This window comes from Takifugu rubripes, chromosome 22 (genome assembly GCF_901000725.2).
Source record: "Takifugu rubripes chromosome 22, fTakRub1.2, whole genome shotgun sequence".
In the NCBI taxonomy this organism is placed as follows: domain Eukaryota; kingdom Metazoa; phylum Chordata; class Actinopteri; order Tetraodontiformes; family Tetraodontidae; genus Takifugu; species Takifugu rubripes.
In genome coordinates, this window is record NC_042306.1 from 9,344,372 (window position 1) to 9,362,986 (window position 18,615).

Sequence of the window (18,615 nt, forward strand, 5' to 3'; positions counted from 1 at the left end):
GTTCAATTAAGTCTTACTGATGTTACTTTGATCTCACTGGTTCAATTTTTTTTCCCCCCACCGCAAATCTGCATCTTTTACATCTAAAACCGCTTCTCACAGTTGGCAAACGTATCAGATAATTGGTTATAATATAGTGTGTTTACTTTCAGAGGACTTAAGAGCGCTTGAGAGTGATTATTAGAGTGAAATTGTACAGTATGTCTGGTGGCTATAGGGAGCAAATTTAAAGCTTTAAGTGTCAGACAAAGCAGCTTGTTTCTTATGTGATGAAGAAAGGAGGATCCATACATTTATGCTTTGCCATCTTCTTGCCGCAGGCCATCAGCCATCTCCCACCTACCTCTTCAAAATGCAGCAGACAGACATCCACAGCACACACACACTTGCGATGTCTTCTTGCTAGTATTTCCATAAAGTTTCAGAATTTGCCTTAAGATGTTGCCTCCAGTGCAATTTCTGAACATTAATATTTCACCATCGGTGCAATCAAGTCATCGAATTTATTTTGATGCTGTTTCTGGCATTAATCTTTCAAAACAGCTTGTTTCCTCTCTTTGAACCATCTTTCCTGCATTTGTGCAGAACCTTCCTCGCTCTCATGCCTCACACACAGTGCACACATGAACCCACACACACATCATTATCCCACTCACCTGGCCACCCACACACACCCACTCCCCCTCACACACTCTTATTGAAGAAGGGCTGCAGTATGAGCATGTTAATGTGTTGGCAGTGGTTCATGTTACAGAGAGAAGCGGTTCTGCTCAATCCTAATAGCCCAGGGACAGAAAGAATAGTGAGCAGCGCTTTGACTGCAGTTGTGCTCCAACACTGCTACTTTTTGCTCTCATCCCACAGCTCATCCACTTTTCTTCAGCAGTCCCAGTCTTGCAAACTTCATCCAGATTTTATCCACTTTTCGACATGCCCAAATAAGACGTGTTGGAGGGAGCGTGCTTTTGTGTGGCACCTTTTACTCCCTTGAGATAATGCTTTGATTGACTCTCATTTTTAAAACTCTCATATATCGCTGGAAGGTTTGCAACAGATGCCATTTTTAGCGCAGACGTGTCCCTGCGAGTTGTAATAGAAGGCTCCAGAAAGTGACAGGGTGTTATCAAGCCGACTGAGGTGCAACATGATGGAATCTGCACAGATAAAGAAACCCAATTTCAACAGCTTGCAGGAAACTGTCTGCGGCGGTGGAAGAGGATCCGTTGAGTGTATAAAGGTTGGTCGCACTGTGGAGAACCACTAATGAAAATAGACATTTAATTTTAGGGCTTTAAGGGAAAGCAAGAGCGAGACAGCAAGAGAGTGCAGAAAGGAATGAAATGAATATCCATATTATTGGCTTAATGAATACCAAGCAGCCTGATGCTGACGTCTTCAGACCGATGTGGCTGCAGAGGAATAAAAAGTGTAACATCTCAGTTTTAGCCAATCCACTCAGGATATGGCTCACCAGTTAAAACCCTTGGGTGGTGCACATGCACCAAACACGAGGGATGTTAGTGACATCGCAGCACTCGCTGATTGATGAGCTCCTTTTAAAAGTGCTCTTATCTCTCCCTCTTATGCATTTGATGCCATTTAAGTCAGAAACAAGGAAGGGGGGGGGGGGGGGGGGGGGGGGAGAGAAACCCAGACAGGCTGAGAGCTTTTAAAACTCCCCCAGCAGTTCAATGACTCATAGAGGCAGAGGCTCATTTAGTGATAATAAACATGCTGCAGTGTCCCCGCTTCATTTTGCTGCAGTTAGGGATCAGAACCCGCTGGCAGTGATGTGGGACCACACTCGTCTGTGCCCAGCTCGCACAAAAAAAAACGGTCAATTCGATTTTTAACAAGAAAAATGCTTAGAGGCTGTGAAATAAACGTTATTCTGCACACAAAGGCATGCATGCACAAGGGATATTATTCTCCCCCACGAAGTGCTGGTACGAGGGAAACTACTAAAGCCCGTGTTTACACAATGAATTAAATGTGGTTTATTGGTTTTTGGACGAGTTGGAAACAATTAACCGGCTGCAGACGTTTTTCTTCGAGTTTATTAATGGGAAGGCCAGCGTCCTCTGCTAGAGGGGAAACAATGTAGCACAGAAGAGGATGTAAAATATTACATTTGCACAATAAAAGACACAACTCATCCCAACATCCTACCAAAGGACAACTGGTCAGGAGGAAAACCTAGCTTGTCAGCTGTTCTCATGAGTATGGCGAGGAGTGTTTAGCAGCAGCTGTTCTGCCGGTCATTGACTGATCATTAAATATTCAGCTCTCACCTTCTCTGCAATGCCAGGTGCAGGCTCCAGTGAATGACCCAGGCATGTGTAATCAAACTCAACTGCAAAAAAAACAAAAAGAGATGGTGCTAAACTGTTGAACAGCTTAGTGTTCCCGTGGGCCAGCCTAGCCGATATATAGGTTTCAAGCAATTCAGAAATTAATGTATCAGACCACAAAACAGTAATTTATCTTTAGTAAGATACAAGATAGCTTCAAAAAGCAGACATTAACATCAGCAGTAAGTCCAGGACTTCCAGAAGAACATCCTGCAGCCGAACTGACGCTGCTGAACCCTCAGGTTGTCCAGGTCCCTGCGATTCTTCTCCTGGTTCTCCGTGTCTCCGGGTTGTTGGGGGAGGATTCGGTTTTCCGATTTGTAGTTTGTGAGTTTGTAAAGCAGGTCTTCTAAAGTCTGTCTTTTCGATGGCTCCTGAAGTGGAATTGAATCATCAGGATATGTGAAATTATGAAAGTTTTGACCTTTGAGAAACAAATCAAAGCTTCACAGTTTCACTCATGATGGAAATTATACATTTACCCTATTTTTAAACACAAAAGGCACAAGTAGACACTGCACATGCATACACAGATACTCAAAAAGCCTTGTAACATGAAAGAATAAAATATCTCACCCATTTTTCCTGTGGTTTCAGCCATGACAGCAAGTCTTCCTGAACCTGCAGGTCATTGAATCGGTGCTCAGTCTTTGAATTTTCAGCACAGCAAGGTGCAAAGCACAGGAGGACCAAAATGCACAGAGCACGGGCCATCTTTCCAATGTTCTATGGCTTGTAGAGGAAATTCTCCACAGCAAGATGCCACCGCTAATGCGAATCTTCACCGTGGAGTGCAGCAGCACGTCCGTTTTTAAGGCGGAACTTGGGCCATAAAGTGGAGGGAGGAGGAGGAGTGTGCAGGTTATTTGCGTAATGACCATTCTCAATTTTCTGTTTGCCCCCATCAGTGCATTGAAGCATTCACTGGTTAATTTACAGCAGTCATTACGAGCGAGACCAAAGGCCGAAAAAGGACATTTTGACCATCTCGGACTATGTCATCCTTTACACACACAGTGGCGGATGTGTGAGTGAAGCTTATCGGAAAAGGCTGTTATGATGTTAATGTACTTCGTGTTTTACAGCAATTCTCCTGTGAAGTATAATGCGCACTCACGTGAAATAAAACATTAATGACACTGACATCTAGGAAACAATGATTTCATTAACCCTACTAAAGCTGAATTAATGGGCAGCATGCAGGCGCGGGGATATTCAGGGGCCATTAGGTCAACTTATGATTTGTTACAACCCTGTGACTTTGCCCTGGAAATGTCCTTAATGAGATTTCTGCTCTGTTTAACTTAACAACTCCTTTGCATCTGGATTGAAATGCTACTGTCACGGGCTTCACTGGTTTTGTAATGAGAACCACCCAACAGACCTGCAGTGGAGGTGCTCAAAATGGACAGTAAAGGTTCTTTGTCGTGGATTTAGAGGATTTGGATGCAAAAACCGAAAATTAATGTAATGTAAACAAACAAGTCATGTTGGGAGTCATAAAATTACAATTCCTATTTAAGAACTTTACTTTTGCAGCCTGTAGTTTTATGATACACAGCACAATAATAAAAGATTACATAACACAGCTGCATTTTTCCTTGTAAATGTGTGGACACAATGGAGAGGGTGTCCTTTTTGAGTAGGAAATGACCTTGAAGTGCACCAACCTTTCAGCAGATCATGGTATAACCCAATTAGAGAGGCGCAGAAGTCTAATACAGCTGCCTGAACAAGTGCACAGTGGGGAGCGGGATAATCCTTTTAAGAAGGCTCCAGGGCACCTGTTTGTGTGTGTGTACAGTCCGACAACTGTCTGCAACTGGGCCATGAGAGACTTCTTTAATTCAAGGTGGCATTCAAGAGATGGCTGGCTGCCTGCTATCTCACTGCGATGTGTGATCATCCAGTTGTGATTTTGCTCCAAATATGTCACTTAATGCTAATGGTGATAACGACGTGATAATTCATGCGCGTGTTAGCAGGCTTCTTCACACAGGCCTGTGAGCCTGTTTGTTACTTTGGAAACCTGAGCATCAAAAACACCTTGATGTGCTTCTGGGACAGCGTTCTGAACACAGTGCTGTTTATTATCTGTGTTCTGTTGCAATTAGCTATGGAGTGTTTGCATATTGATCATTGACAGAGCTGTTAGCTGCTCCTCAGGGCTATAATGCCACGCTGATTTTCTGAGCGACGAGTGCAGAGAATTAAGATGTTGAAATATAGAACTGCTGTTCTAAATGGAAATTATCTTGCTTTTGATAACCGATGTCTTCAAACACATATGATATAATGTTTATATTTAATTTGCATTTAATTTGAATATATTTCCCTCCGTTTGCAACATTTATTAGAACATTTTAAAAAAATCTTAATCTTACATAAGACTGTATATGTTCTGTATATGCAGCATTGCCCCTTATTTGGTTTTTATTTTATTTTTAAAAAAAGCAGTAGGCAGGCAGCGTGAGTCATAAATGGAACGTCTTTAATGCACAATTTAACATGCTGAAATTCAAAGAAATACTTAGAGGGAAGGCACCACACGACTCAAGTGTGTCACGTTATAGGCCACGATTCATCCAGTGCTACAGATATGCGTTAGTTATTTCTCCGCAGTCTGGCTGCCTCATCAGTAAAATTTGCATTCTTTACACAAGTCTCATCCATATGGTAATGATAAAACTCGCAATATACATATATTCGAAGTCAAGGTTTGGTTTCTGAACTAAAATAACAATCGAAAAAACATTAATACAGCTTACAGGTTCTTTCTGTCGGGTTCATTAGCACACCATACTTCTCTCTAACTTCAATAAATGATTCAGTAAATTCACTGAACATTAACATCAGCTCATTTTGAGAAACAATGATAAAAAAAGAACGATTTTCATACGTCGTGGCATCTGTTATGTTTGCAGTGACATGCAGACTCGACAACGGCTGAGGATGCTCTGCAGTGATGGTTCTTTTACTGTCTGAGGAATAGGTTTCCTAAAGGCGCGACACACACACACACACACACACACACACACACACACACACACATACACACACACACAGTTGTACTTTAGAGAGGATTTTTAAGTTTCTGCTGATTTCATGATAGCAAGCATCCATAATAGGGAGAAGAAAGTTTACCCAAACATATTTTTGGGGTCCAAGGAGGCCATCCAGAAGCTGTAGGAGTCAGGGTAGTAGTTACATGTTCCCCTGCCGTGGCACTCGATAAAGGGAACCTTACGAAAGGTCTCTAAACAAGATCCAGGGGAAATGAGGGGCTGAGAGGAGCCATCTGCACCAATACCAGTTTGCTATAGATGGATGGAAAGAGAGGGAAAAAAGTTATGAGAACGCCATTAAAGACCCATGTCTTTAATGTGGCCATGGTAGCTTCTTTTTACATTACCATGACAAATGAGTAACCGCTCCACAATGACACCCAGTCTTGAGGACAGTCAGGTATTTGGGTTGTCTGGCTGTGGACAGCTATCACGTTGGATGTAGTTTCACACACGGCACACCTAAACAAGTTTGGCTCCAACAGTCAAGAAAACATTTTTGTTAACTTTTTGATGATAAAGCGTTAACTCCAGCCACCTGCTGATGTAAGACGCCAGCATGTCCCCGGTAATGGAAACCATGTTTTCAGGCAGTGCCTTGCCAGTGGACAACCAGTAAGAGTAGTCGTTGCGAGAAGCATAACGGCAGTTGCTCTCTGTGTCACAGACCAGGAAGGGCATGGTGGAGAAATGGGGGAGGCAGCTCCCTGGGGTTCCTGAGAGACCATTTTACAGTGTTAGAATGCTGTAATAATGCATCTGTATTTGTGAAACATCTGTTTATAAAGGTTTCTCGGATCTTACCAAGATCTTGACCGTGAACTCTGTCATTCGCGTGCATGAAGAGGAAGGAGTAGCCAGAGAAGAGGAGGCTAGTGCCGCAAGGACAGACAGGTATATGGATACTCTGACTGTGCCTGGCAATCATAAAAATATCAGCGACAGGCGGGCCATATTTGCCCGGCAAACCAGGAAGACCTTTTAGGCCTGGATCTCCAGGTCTCCCTTCAAAGCCTGATGAAACCCATGATTAATGAAGAATTTGGATAACTTTTTATCTACAAACATGGACAAACCTGGCAGTCCTTCTCTCCCTTTCTGTCCTTTCTGCCCTATAACTCCTGGCAGGCCTATTGGACTTGAACCATATTCCCCTTTAACACCTCGCTGGCCTGCAATGTACACCCAATAGGCAAAACAGATTGGTGGAATAAAATATGCAACAAGAGTCCAGATAAACATCTGATGAGAAATAAATACAGTGAGTACTCGTATGTGTTAGTAACAAGGTCTGAACTGACCACATTTAATGCAGCATCCTTTGTTTTGAAGAGCATTGGTCCTCATATTGCAGAGCTCCAAACTATTTACCTGAAGGACCTGGCAGTCCTGATGGGCCAATGCTCCCTGGAGCTCCTTGACTTCCTTTAGGACCACGTAAGCCTGGAGGTCCTGGTTCATATAAAACTGGATTCATTCCTGGTTCACCTTTGCGACCTGTAGGGATGGAGATGGGTGAACTGAAAGCCAATGTCTTGTTTATAAGGTAATGAGGATAAAGCTTGCATTTCAGAAAGTGATTCTAAGTGATGTGTGTGGTATCCTCAGCTACAAGGCTCAGTATTGCTCCATGTCACAAGGTTGTGACCTTTCAGAGTTTTATCGCACCAGATTTTCCAGGGAAACCTTTCAACCCTGGCAGGCCAGGTGGTCCAGGAATATTTCCAGGGTCTCCTTTTTCACCTAGAGCACACATGTACAATAGGAATACACATTTGTCAGAAAGCTAGGGTGAGATGATTGGGTGTTAAAAACAAATTTATAGATTCACATGTATACCATATTACCCAAAGGTCCTTGGATTCCAGGAAGGCCATCATCACCTCTTGTACCTGGGCCTCCAGATCTGCCTCCTACACCCTAGAAGGGCAAAAGAAACTCTGATATTGTCAGATTGTCTTAAGTAATCTTTTTAATGTATTCAGCCAAAAATCAGCCACAGGTGTGCCTCACATGTGGTCCTGGAATGCCTGGATCACCAGTGGGCCCACTCTGGCCTGGATTTCCTGTAGGCCCAGGGTCTCCAATCTCCCCTTTTAACCCTTGCCCTGGAGAACCAGGAGGTCCAGGTAAACCAGGAAGGCCTAGGTGTAAAAATTGAATAGAGCACAAGCAATAAGCTCATTTAAATCCCTTTTTATTGAAGTTATGAGTGTTGTTTGCAAAATGAGCTATGGTCCTATGAGCTTTGGGATTATGTTGATGTACAACAGTACAACTTTTAAAATTATGTCACCTTGAAAACCAGGACTTCCAGGATGTCCACGGTCTCCTTTCAGTCCAGGAATACAGTGTCCCTCGCTTCCTAGCTGTCCTGCTGGACCAGAAATGCCAGAAAGACCTGAAGGTCCCCTGTCTCCAATAGGACCATGGCTTCCTCTCATAGGCAAACCAGGCGCTCCTCTATCTCCAGGAGGACCTATAATGTATACAGGAAAAATATTTTGTGTGGACAAATCATCTTATTCATTTGCTTATTCACCTAATAATAAACAAATCTCTGTGAGATTTGTGTTTTTGTCCTATGCAGCTCATGTAAAAACATATTTACTTCAATTTTAATCACTACTGGAAATAGAAGTAACATTTTATAATATTATATTATATTTTTCTACATATTGTCTTTAAATGTTGCTCAAATAAAATGAAAACAAATGACCTCAAACTCACCAGGCTGGCCTGTGTGACCAGGCCTACCAGCTGTCCCTATGGCTGCAGAGGAAAGTAACAACAGTTACAGTTGAGATACAGCCTTGATTTTGAGGGTACCGTCTGTCTGTCCGTCCGTCCGTCTAGAAAACAACTACAGAAGTGGTCTCTGGATCACATAGAAATTTTCTTGGGAAAATTCTCTTACCTGTGTCCCCATTTTGCCCTGGTGGTCCAGGTATCCCATCCCGGCCTTGGTTCCCCTTAGGTCCTGGACAACCACCAACACCTGGGTGACCAATGTTACCTAAGGAAAAGAGGTATTGTTAAAAAAAAACATTAAAATAAAAGCATTGTACTCCTGCGTAACTTTTATATATAAGATGTCTACCTGGCAACCCCTTCGGTCCTATGTGGCCTTTGATTCCTGGAGGTCCAGGTGACCCTTTGGGCCCCTGGCTCCCAGGAAAACCTAAAATAGAAGTGTAAAGAGTAAACAACAAAACAGTGAGCAACACAGACTAAACAACCAACCATAAATGTCCTTATTATTATCTGCAGTGGTAGTGACCATGTTGTCCAACGGGTCCAGAGTTTCCTTGGGCTCCTTGTTTTCCTGTTGGTCCTACAGGTCCAGAAATGCCAGGTTCACCTTTTTGACCTTTCATCACATCAGTGCTCCTATATCCAGGTTCACCCTTAAGGGGAAAACAGAAAAAATTGCTTTTTCTAATTGCATATACCGGTAACCAAAATTTGATGATGATTTCTTTTTACCCTTTGTCCTACTGGTCCCGGAACACCATATCCATTGTAGTTTGGCTCTCCATTATCCCCTTTGTAACCATTTGGACCTGGATAACCAGGTGGACCTCTGACTCCAATACTTCCTTGAACACCTTTGAATCCCTTTGGCCCTGGCAGAATTTCATTAGATAAATTATCAAGACTGAACTATCATATTTACTCCTTATATATGACACATGATGTCCAGTCTTTATATAATTCACAGATTTCTCCAGATTAAGCTTTATCATTAATCATTGAATCATCATCATTGGATTTTCATTGAGAATCTGTCAAGAGGTACTATACCAGGAAGAACTCAGATTTAGGATTTTTAGGTCAAGGGGCATCATTATTGCATTTACCTGAAGGTCCTCTGAATCCTGTTTCTCCTGGAGCTCCTTGATGTCCTTTGACGACTCCCGGTCCTTCAAAACCTGGATCTCCTTTCTCACCTGTGTTCTCATAAAAGACATAACTATGTTCCTCATCTGGTACACAAATTTAACCCAACAGTTACAACCAGCACCATTATACACACAAGGGTGTGTGTGTTGATATTGATGCTCGTGTAAGACAGCTTATCAAGATGGTCTATATGTCACTACCAATTATATGATATTGGTGATTTGAAAGCCAAAAACATTATTATTATATAACACATAGCACACCTTTTTGTCCAGGGTTTCCTGGAGCTCCTATCACCCCTCTTCTCCCTTTTGGTCCAATACTTCCATTATCTCCATATGATCCAGGTAGACCGGGGTGTCCTAAAATACAAGTCAAAGTATCACAATTCAAACTAACAGCTTGTTACGCCATTAAATAAAACTTTATAAAAATCTAAACTAGGGGGCAGGTATGGTGAGGGCTACCTGGGTCACCAGGATTCCCTGGAGGACCACTGGCACATATTTCTTGTGGTGCTGGTAGGCCCGGAGGACCTCTGAGTCCTTGGTCTCCATTCATGCCTGGGGCTCCCTGTGAACCTCTGGCTCCCTCTGGGCCAGGGTCTCCTGCACATAATGATTTGGCAACTCAAATATTGATGAAAATCACAACACACTGACTACAGTAAACTAGCCTACGATGCAATGTGTGTTACCTATTTGGCCCGGTGGTCCTGTGATTCCAGGTAATCCTTCTGGTCCATTTCCTGAAGCCCCGTCCGGGCCAGGGTCGCCTCTTAGTCCTACAAATGTAGAAGATAAATGCTCAAAATCATTTTTAAAATTATTTTGAGCGTTTCTCTCAAGTGAGATCATACAAGTGCATACCAGGTTGTCCAGGCAAACCACTTTGTCCCTTGATTCCTTTTTGTCCAGGAAACCCTGGAGGACCTAGTACTGATGACCCAATTAAACCAGGTTCCCCAGGAGGACCAGGAAGACCAAACCCAGGCAATCCTACATTTCCCTTCTGACCAGGTAAACCCGGAATCCCTTGAAGAGACAGAACAAAGTATTGAAAAGATTGTTTTCAATTTTTGATAAATTTGACAGAAAATGCTAAAATATTGGATAAATGCAAATGCAAATTAAAAGTAATCCATTATCTGATCATTTTATATGCTCAGACCTGGGTGTCCTGCAGCACCATCTTGACCTTGTGGTCCAGGTAGTTTTTCACATGGCTTATCATCACCAGGTGGTCCTGGTGGTCCTATAACACCTTTACTTCCTGTTTGAATGAGAGTAAAACTGGTAGTTTATAACAACAACCATTATTATTATTATTATTATTATTATTACGAATAATGCTAACAACAACAACAACAACAATAATAATAATAATAATAATAATAATAATATAATAATAGGGTTAGGGTTAGTAATAATAATAAAATAATTCTGAGTTTTATAATTTGTTGTGGTTTAATAAGTCATATCCAGAGGAGTCCTGGTTAACGGAGCAAGTTAAAGAGGTAAGCGATGCATTGGAAAAAAGCAACAAAAGAGGATTTTACCTTTTTCTCCTGGAAGACCGGGATTCCCATTGAATCCTGGTTTTCCCAGTAGGCCTGGGATTCCATGATCTCCTACAGGTCCCTGATCTCCATTTCTACCTGGACTTCCTGCAGGCCCTGGAGGGCCTGGGTGTCCTGGGCCAGCATCACCCTGAAAATCACAAACATATTACACACTACAGCCTTTTATTGACCTTCATAAATCTGATATTGTGGTATTACCCTATGTGTACTACATTTTTCATTTCAAGACATAACACATAAGACATTTGATGTCATTGTACTGTTGCCAGATCTATTATTAGATAATAGAGCTACACCCACTTTCAAGTATCAACCAAAAGTAAAAATAAGTTTGTGCCATTGAAACATTGAAAATCATGCAAAATAATCCTTGATATTGTTTTAATTAGGACAATGAATTGCTCTTTCAACAGCTCTTAGCATTCTATATTTGCACAAATTCATGGCTTAATGAATGCTGCTCTTAAAAATGACTTTATTTTTTTGGTTTTGGAGCATCGTATTTACAGCATTTATGCTTCAAGAGACAGATAAAGACATGTTGTTTAAAAGCATAGAAATAAGCAAGTTCGTCATCTTCATCAATGATATTAGGAGTAAATTCCAATATATAGGATAAATAATTTATAATTTACAAAATAACAATTATTTCTGTCCTAACATCTATATTGTTTTGCATTTTAGTTTGGATCTTTGTATATTATTCTGTTTTCCTGATTATTCAGTAAAAGTTTTTTCTGTGATGTTGTGAATTGTTTGTTTCCATGGGTGCCTTTGTGTTTATGGTGCTTTTTCCTTGTGACCTTCTTCATGTGACCTCATCTCTGACTGTCCCTTGTATATATAAGATTTGCTCTCACTCTAGTCTGTGTCAGATTTGTGTATTTGTGCCTTGTACAATAAGATTAAGTCTTCCCCTTGAGTATGCTTTTGACCTTCTGTCCCAAAGGGCCTGGAGGACCTTGTTGCCCAGGCGAACCAGGAAAGCCCATACTTGGATTACCTGGTATACCAGGATATCCTTTGTCACCTGAATGAGACACACCATTAACACACACGTATAAAACTAGATGTTTAGTTACATCTGTTAAATTGAGTGTAACTGACTACCTTTTGGTCCAGGGTCTCCAAGTCTTCCAAGAAATGACACACTTCCTTTCTCACCTTTCTCTCCTGGTAAACCTGGTGCTCCTGGGGCACCTGGTGCTCCAGGATAACCTGATGTTTGATTATTATGACACATTATCCATCATATCTAAGATTATCCACTATTACACATAATAACACATAAAGTCAAACTATTAAAAACAATGAATGAATGAACTATTAAACTCCATGAATAAACATTCATTCTACAGCTTTTGTTCCAGAAAAAATAAATAATGTACACATAAATACTCACACATAAAATCAAATTTATTGACTTTTTTCCATGACATATACTTGAATATATGAATATAATGTCGTATTTGATCCTTGTATATCAATGAATCATCCTGTCAACCGTGCAGCCTTGCTTACCTGATCTGCCCAGTGCACCAGGTACACCTTTGAATCCAGGTGGACCAGGAAGTCCTATGGTGTGGATGTGGCTTGGTTCCCCTTTTGGGCCTAATCATTTTAATTGGATACAGAAGATTTTATATCATTCAGAGTTTCATTTGTCATTTTATGCTTTGGCATATGGTATACACATTATTCTGTTTACCACTTTACCTGGAATTCCAGGACTTCCTGGAAGTCCAGGAACACCATCTTCTCCCTGACTTCCAGGCAGTCCAATAGGCCCATATCCTGCTTGTCCAGGATAGCCAACTGGCCCTGGGGTCCCTATTGGTCCTGGTGGACCTGGGGGACCACGGTCTCCCTCTGCACCAAGGACATGAGACTAGAGGATAAATTTAAAACACAGTTCCTTCAATTATTTATGTTGTATAAAGTCAAACAACATTGAAAGCTAAAGGAGATCAAATGATAACAAGCTCAAGGTTGTCTAGACCTTACCGGATCACCTGGTGGCCCTTGACTGCCTTTGTAACCTGGTCTCCCTGGAGTCCCAGGTACTCCATCTGCACCAGGTCTACCAGTCTTCCCAGGGACGCCTTGCTCCCCCTTTAATCCAGGTAGCTTTTGTGATTCCCTCTTGTCTCCCTTTTGTCCAGGAGGACCTGGGTGTCCTCTTTCACCAACCGGACCCTTGAAAGAAAATCATCACTGCTGGAGGTTGTTTAAATTTTTGTTTTTTTTAATACGCAGTAACTTACTTTCATTCCAGGTAAGCCCCTAGGTCCTGGGCAGCTCGGTTCACCTTTATCACCCGGTCCTTCACTGTGCCCTGGCTTATCAAAATAGGAGGTCAGTTCCAGTGTTACATGTTTATTGCTCTGCTTTAACATCTTTCAAATGTTGAAAATGATCATATGAAAGCTTTGATGTACTGAATTACCAGGGACACCGGGGGGACCACGAGGACCTGGTGGTCCCGGAAGTCCTTTTCCCATACAGTTGTAACAGAGTTCTCCCTTGTCTCCTGCACAGAGTCGCATTGCCAGAAATATTTTTCAACTTAAAATATTTACAATTTTTAGTGAGTAACAGAATCCAACCTTTCAATCCAGGCTGTCCCTGATGTCCACTAGGTCCAAGTACACCTTTCATTCCCTTCACCCCTCTTGGTCCCATGAAAATCCTGTCATCTACGAGAAATACCAATACTGCAAACCTCATCGTATGATTTCTTTTCATGACCACAAACAAAATAAACAAATTCACACACTGACATACGTGACATATGTAGACCAATATGATCAATACGTGATGGCTGACCAATAACATACATACAGTATATCCATTTGCATCAGTGTGCTGAGTCAATGTAAAGAGATGCATTTGTTTTTTATATATATATATATATATATATATATATACACACACACACACACACACACACACACACACACACACACACACATATATATATATATGTATATATACACATACACATGTACCTCTGTTATTAGGAAATCCCGGTGGACCTGGATCCCCAGGAAGCCCGGGATCACCCACATCCCCATCGGGACCTGGGGGTCCATGATAAATACCTCCCTGTTCCCCAGGATCCCCTTTAGGACCAGGAAAGCCGGGTGGACCACTTGGGCTTTGTATATAAAATTCATCTGCCTGCCCTGCATAATTTAAAGCCAGAGAGAGCAAGTCATATATCTGGTGCAAGACAAAGCTCTTAATGAAGGTACATTTTGAATGTGATCTAATTTTTAAAAAGAAATTGGCTGATAAAGTAATTAAAAGAGAGGATAAATCACAGCTTCCTTGCTCTGTACCTGGAAGTCCATCAGGTCCAGGAAACCCCACAATACCTGAGTCAAGAATAGTTTATGTTTATATTTATTTATCCAATTGAGATGGAATTGATCAATTACAAACAAAACAGACAACAAATGCACCTGGTTTCCCTGGAAGCCCAGGTTGGCCCTGCAGACCAGGGTCTCCTCGGTAGCCTTTCAGTGGTTCCGTCACTCCTCCAATTATCTGTTAAGAAACCACATAGACACCGTGATGGGATGGGTGGAGATAACTGAGGATCTCTGCTTCGAGCTCTCTGGTAACTCACATCTCCCGGTGGACCATGGGGACCCCTATTTCCTTTCTCACCCTAAAGATTTGCATTTAAAACGATGATGTTTGAAAAGGCACACCAAAAAAGTTGTCTGTTGTTTTGACCACTGACAATCAACTGACCGGCCTTCCTGGTAAGCCTGGATATCCTGGATCACCTGTGCGCCCAATTGGTCCCTAAAGAAAACAGCAAATTTATGTGCTGCACAGCTAATATTCCAACTAACGACGCACAGCAGAGCACATTAATCATACCATAATTCCAGGCCCTCCAGGGTCACCATTTTCCCCTTGTCTTCCCTGCAGGAAAAAAAAAAGTATATACGTTTTCATGACTGAGGAAGACCCCATCTCCCACCCATTCCTAAAAAAAGAAGAAAAAGAACAATCATTTTTGGGAAATTATAAGACTGTTAGTTTAATCAAAGACTGGAAGACCGCAGTATTAAGGGCGTCCTTGTTTCCTTAATTATTTCCTTTTGAGCAGACTTTAATGCCTCATTGCTGCCCTCTAAAGGTCAGACTATGTATGAGCTATGAAACTAAAACATCGAGAAGATCAACGTTGGCACTACCTCAAGGTGGATATTTCTGATATGCATCATCGGAGAGAGAATTTTGACAAATGTGACACAGTAACTTACTTCAGGACCTTCGTGCCCTTTGTCTCCTTTGGCACCTTTAGAATAAGAGCCATAACCAGGGTCACCCTGAAAATGCAGTGGAGATGAATAAAATACCTGACAACATTATTAATAGCTGACATCAGAAGGTAAAGTAAAATCTCACTGGTGTTCCCTTGCAGCCTTTCTCTCCCACATCCCCTTTTATACCCTGCATTGGGAAAAAAAGTGTCTTTATTTGGATTCTGTCACATTATCATAAATGGAAATTCTAAACATGAAACATTTACCCCTTTCATATGGGAGTAATCACTATAGTTATGTGTTGGTACCTTTAATATGGAAATCCCAGTGAGAAACTCTTTGATTTGACCTGATGGGCCTGGTGGGCCCACTGGACCCTGCTTTCCCTACGAAAAACACAGTTTCTGATGATATATTTTGTAATTAAATGCTAAATGTGTTTAAAACTACCTTTGGCCCACGAGGTCCTGTGGTGCCACTGACGCCTTCCTGACCCTGCCGAATATAAAACATGTGTCTTGTTTACAAAGTGTTGCAGTGTTTCTCACACTCCTCTTTATTCTACTTCTCCATGCTGGTGTTCACACTCCCACTCTTGTTTGCCAAGCCCCTTTTAGAAAACACTGTCTTATCAATGATGGGAAAGGGTGTTGCACATGTCCACAACATGCCCCGAGATAACAAAAACGACTGCAAATTTTACCATAAATGAAACAAGGGTGGAGAGATCACCAGCATTACCTTTGCTCCTGGAAGACCCCCATGCCCGGGATTTCCCTGTTCATAGAAAATGTATAAAAACAATGGTGGGACCAATGTGAAACTGCTGTGCGACAACTTAAAAACTTTGCTCACAGGTGAGCCCCGCGGACCAGGATTTCCGAGGGGGCCTTGGTCTCCGGGTAAACCTGGTCGTCCCTTAAAAATTAAGGAAGGTTCCTCAATACAAACACAAGGGACAAACAAACAAGATTCACAGGAACTGGAAGATGTTATTGTAAATGCAACAAGAATAGTTACTGGCTCTCCTCTATTCCCTTGCGGTCCAATGCCTCCTGGTTCAGCCGTTAGTGGTACCTGAGATTCTCCCTGTGAAACATAAAATATCCTTATAGATTTCTGTTTTCATGCAATCACAACTATGTTTGATTGATGTCGATTTAAGTGCCCTCTAGCTGTAAACCACACAATTTAGGCTAAACATTACTAGACACTTGAGTTTGGCCGATACGTCTCCCTTGTTTTGAATTATACTAAAGGAGTTTGCAGCATATTCATATTTACCTCCGGCCCAGGAGAACCAGGCGGACCCTGAAAAGTAAAACAAATGTTGACCACAAATGGAAAGTAGGCTACAGTTTGTATGAAGTGTAACAAGGAAACCGTTTATTGTTTGCGTCATACTGGATTCCCCTGTGGGCCTAAGGACCCTGGGCTCCCAGGATGTCCTTCTTCTCCCTAAAATGTATATAGTGTCTTGAAATTTTGTAGTAATCAGGTGCAGGTCTTTGTGTGGCAATAATGGAGGCAAAAATTACAATTAACTACAATGACATTTTCTTACATCTGTCCCATTGCACCCTGGGGTTCCTGGGGGTCCCGGGGGTCCTTGTATACCTGGGAATCCCTGTGACAAATAACAGCAAAAGATAATAAAGACAGATAAGGGTGGTCTTATTGCCATGCATATGTTTTTTCATATAAGGCTTGAACTATTTCTTGTAATTGATGTTTCATGTTCATTTTACATTTTGGTGCAATTTCATTAATATCACAGTGTTGTTGTTTTTCCTGACATGCTTTTTTGTCCAACACTGACTGTTTTCACCTCTTTAGCCAAATGTGAACAAAGAGGACACTGCCAAAATCATATTCTCAGATTAGAATTCAAGGTTCATGTGTTTGGATATCAGCTTCCTTTGTTTTTTTAAAACAAGATAAAAGAAGCCTCACCGGTAAACCGTGAGACCCAGCAAATCCTTGTTTGCCCTCCTGTCCCTATAACAAAAGAAATCTTTTAAATGACTCACTGGAAAGGAAAATGGGTCAACAACAATGTGTTGGATGTCAGAAAATCCATTTTCACACACTAAGTCATTAATCATATATAGCACAGGCGAGTTACCGGGTCGCCTTTTGGGCCCATGGGTCCACTGGGGCCAGTGTTGCCCTGTCAAATACAGAAATCCACAATGAATTCAACTAAATGTGTTGAGTTATTGTCTGTCTGCTCTTTCTATAGCAGTTTGTGGATGTCCAGGCCTCACCTTTGGCCCCATAGGCCCAGCATTACCAATGGGTCCTGGATGGCCCTTTGGTCCTGGTGGACCTGAAGACCCTGCAGGTCCTTTGTCCCCCTGTTTAAATAAAATAGACAGGGACATCAGATAAATCACTATGGAGACCAAATTTATAGATATTAATTGTTGGATTCTATTTATCATCTGTGATGGCAAAGACAGATGCTGATAAAATGATGGCAGGTAAACAACCGCCAGGAGTTTTTTTATGGTAGTGGTTTAAAGTGTAACTGCTGAGGGTGGACGGGTCCAGTCCCAGTGTGTTGCTGCAGCAGCTGCATGTGGTTCACCCTGACAACAGATGATGCACTCACCCGGTTGCCTTTCACTCCTCCGCAGCGGCACCTTGATTTTCCACTGCAAACACACTAAAAATACATGTGAACACAACCCCAGCGTTTTGCTCTGACACAGCGTACACAACAGCAGTGCTTCTCATCATATGATCCAGGTTTTAATCCCTGCATTCCGGGAAGTGTCGCCTAAAAATGATTGTAGCTGCATGAGCATCTGGATCCAAAATTCATATCAATAAATTGCTTTGCTTGATCAACATCATTGCATCATCACCATGAAGAGATGGACTGTAAGATGTTTAATCTGATAGTCAGCATCTGGATAGTCAGCAGTCACATGACGTAAATATCTGCACACCTGCACCTTGTCATCATCATGGAACGTTATTATCTCTGTCTCAACAATACCTTACAATTAATACATGTATGCATGACTTAATTGCACATTAAGAAGAATTATGACAAGTAGCTGTACATTCAAGTAGATTCACAGAAGCTGTTAAAGATTCACTTTCAACGCTAACAGTAAAATAACAAGCAATGTTCTCGCCAGTGAACCTTGTATGCAATCTCCTCATGTCAAGAAGGAGAAAAGACCGTACCTTTTCGGCACCGATGCTCATCAGCATCACAGCAAACAACATCAGAGGAGCTGCGAACAGTGGCCTTCCCATAGCTGTGCTTGCTGTTAGAATTGCTCAACAGCGTATGCTCCGTTGGGCATCCTTGTTTGGAGGGAACCTTCACCGATCCACTGCTCAGAGATGGAAGTCGATGCAGAAATAAAAGCCCTCACACTCTCTCTTACAGCTCCGTGAGAGACGAGACAGCCTTG

The 18,615-nt window shown here is 41.9% G+C and overlaps 2 protein-coding genes across 5 annotated transcripts; both read right to left on the reverse strand.

The window, feature by feature from the left end:
- Positions 1–2,026: 2,026 nt before the first annotated feature.
- Positions 2,027–3,140, reverse strand: LOC105418126 (somatostatin-1A-like). The gene is made up of 2 exons (XM_011616446.2): positions 2,928–3,140; positions 2,027–2,725 (listed from the first exon to the last, which is right to left on the reverse strand). Exons 1-2 carry the CDS (start codon positions 3,063–3,065, stop codon positions 2,528–2,530), a joined length of 336 nt encoding a protein of 111 aa, XP_011614748.1. The 5' UTR covers positions 3,066–3,140; the 3' UTR covers positions 2,027–2,527.
- Positions 3,141–4,821: 1,681 nt separating this feature from the next.
- LOC101066615 (collagen alpha-5(IV) chain-like) lies at positions 4,822–18,589 on the reverse strand. Of its 4 annotated transcripts, XM_029830489.1 has the most exons (52): positions 18,383–18,589; positions 17,799–17,852; positions 17,452–17,541; positions 17,310–17,354; positions 17,138–17,182; positions 16,749–16,811; positions 16,589–16,642; positions 16,469–16,495; positions 16,205–16,273; positions 16,040–16,102; positions 15,926–15,961; positions 15,635–15,679; positions 15,493–15,570; positions 15,327–15,371; positions 15,182–15,247; positions 14,793–14,837; positions 14,661–14,714; positions 14,533–14,574; positions 14,366–14,450; positions 14,243–14,278; positions 13,910–14,086; positions 13,508–13,597; positions 13,348–13,431; positions 13,166–13,236; positions 12,906–13,097; positions 12,618–12,789; positions 12,423–12,512; positions 12,012–12,119; positions 11,837–11,931; positions 10,878–11,028; positions 10,490–10,591; positions 10,189–10,353; positions 10,017–10,103; positions 9,787–9,927; positions 9,583–9,681; positions 9,277–9,366; positions 8,903–9,042; positions 8,697–8,823; positions 8,517–8,597; positions 8,334–8,432; positions 8,147–8,188; positions 7,713–7,895; positions 7,430–7,560; positions 7,264–7,336; positions 7,085–7,159; positions 6,788–6,913; positions 6,493–6,588; positions 6,221–6,430; positions 5,955–6,132; positions 5,764–5,878; positions 5,496–5,668; positions 4,822–5,348 (listed from the first exon to the last, which is right to left on the reverse strand). In XM_029830489.1, the coding sequence occupies exons 1-52, from the start codon at positions 18,452–18,454 to the stop codon at positions 5,264–5,266; spliced, it is 4,962 nt and encodes a 1,653-aa protein (XP_029686349.1). In that variant the 5' UTR covers positions 18,455–18,589; the 3' UTR covers positions 4,822–5,263. The 4 variants fall into 4 exon arrangements, 3 of the variants coding, with proteins under 3 accessions (XP_029686349.1, XP_029686350.1, XP_029686351.1); XR_003886911.1 differs by lacking the exon at positions 4,822–5,348 and having other exon boundaries at positions 5,528–5,668; positions 6,221–6,288; XM_029830491.1 differs by lacking the exons at positions 4,822–5,348; positions 5,496–5,668; positions 5,764–5,878; ... (1 more) ...; positions 6,221–6,430; positions 6,493–6,588 and having other exon boundaries at positions 7,256–7,336.
- Between the last annotated feature and the right edge of the window lie 26 nt (positions 18,590–18,615).

What these genes read in the sequence shown, in the direction of transcription:
- LOC101066615 (XM_029830489.1), bottom strand. Translation starts at nt 18,454, where the DNA reads ATGGGAAGGCCACTGTTCGCAGCTCCTCTGATGTTGTTTGCTGTGATG. An exon ending in CTGGTCCGCGGGGCTCACCT is followed by an intron (nt 15,962 to 16,039) that starts GTGAGCAAAGTT and finishes TTCTATGAACAG; the next exon opens with GGAAATCCCGGGCATGGGGG. An exon ending in TGGGCTTCCAGGGAAACCAG is followed by an intron (nt 14,279 to 14,365) that starts GTGCATTTGTTG and finishes TTCTTGACTCAG; the next exon opens with GTATTGTGGGGTTTCCTGGA.
- LOC105418126 (XM_011616446.2), bottom strand. Translation starts at nt 3,065, where the DNA reads ATGGCCCGTGCTCTGTGCATTTTGGTCCTCCTGTGCTTTGCACCTTGC. An exon ending in TGAAACCACAGGAAAAATGG is followed by an intron (nt 2,726 to 2,927) that starts GTGAGATATTTT and finishes ATTCCACTTCAG; the next exon opens with GAGCCATCGAAAAGACAGAC.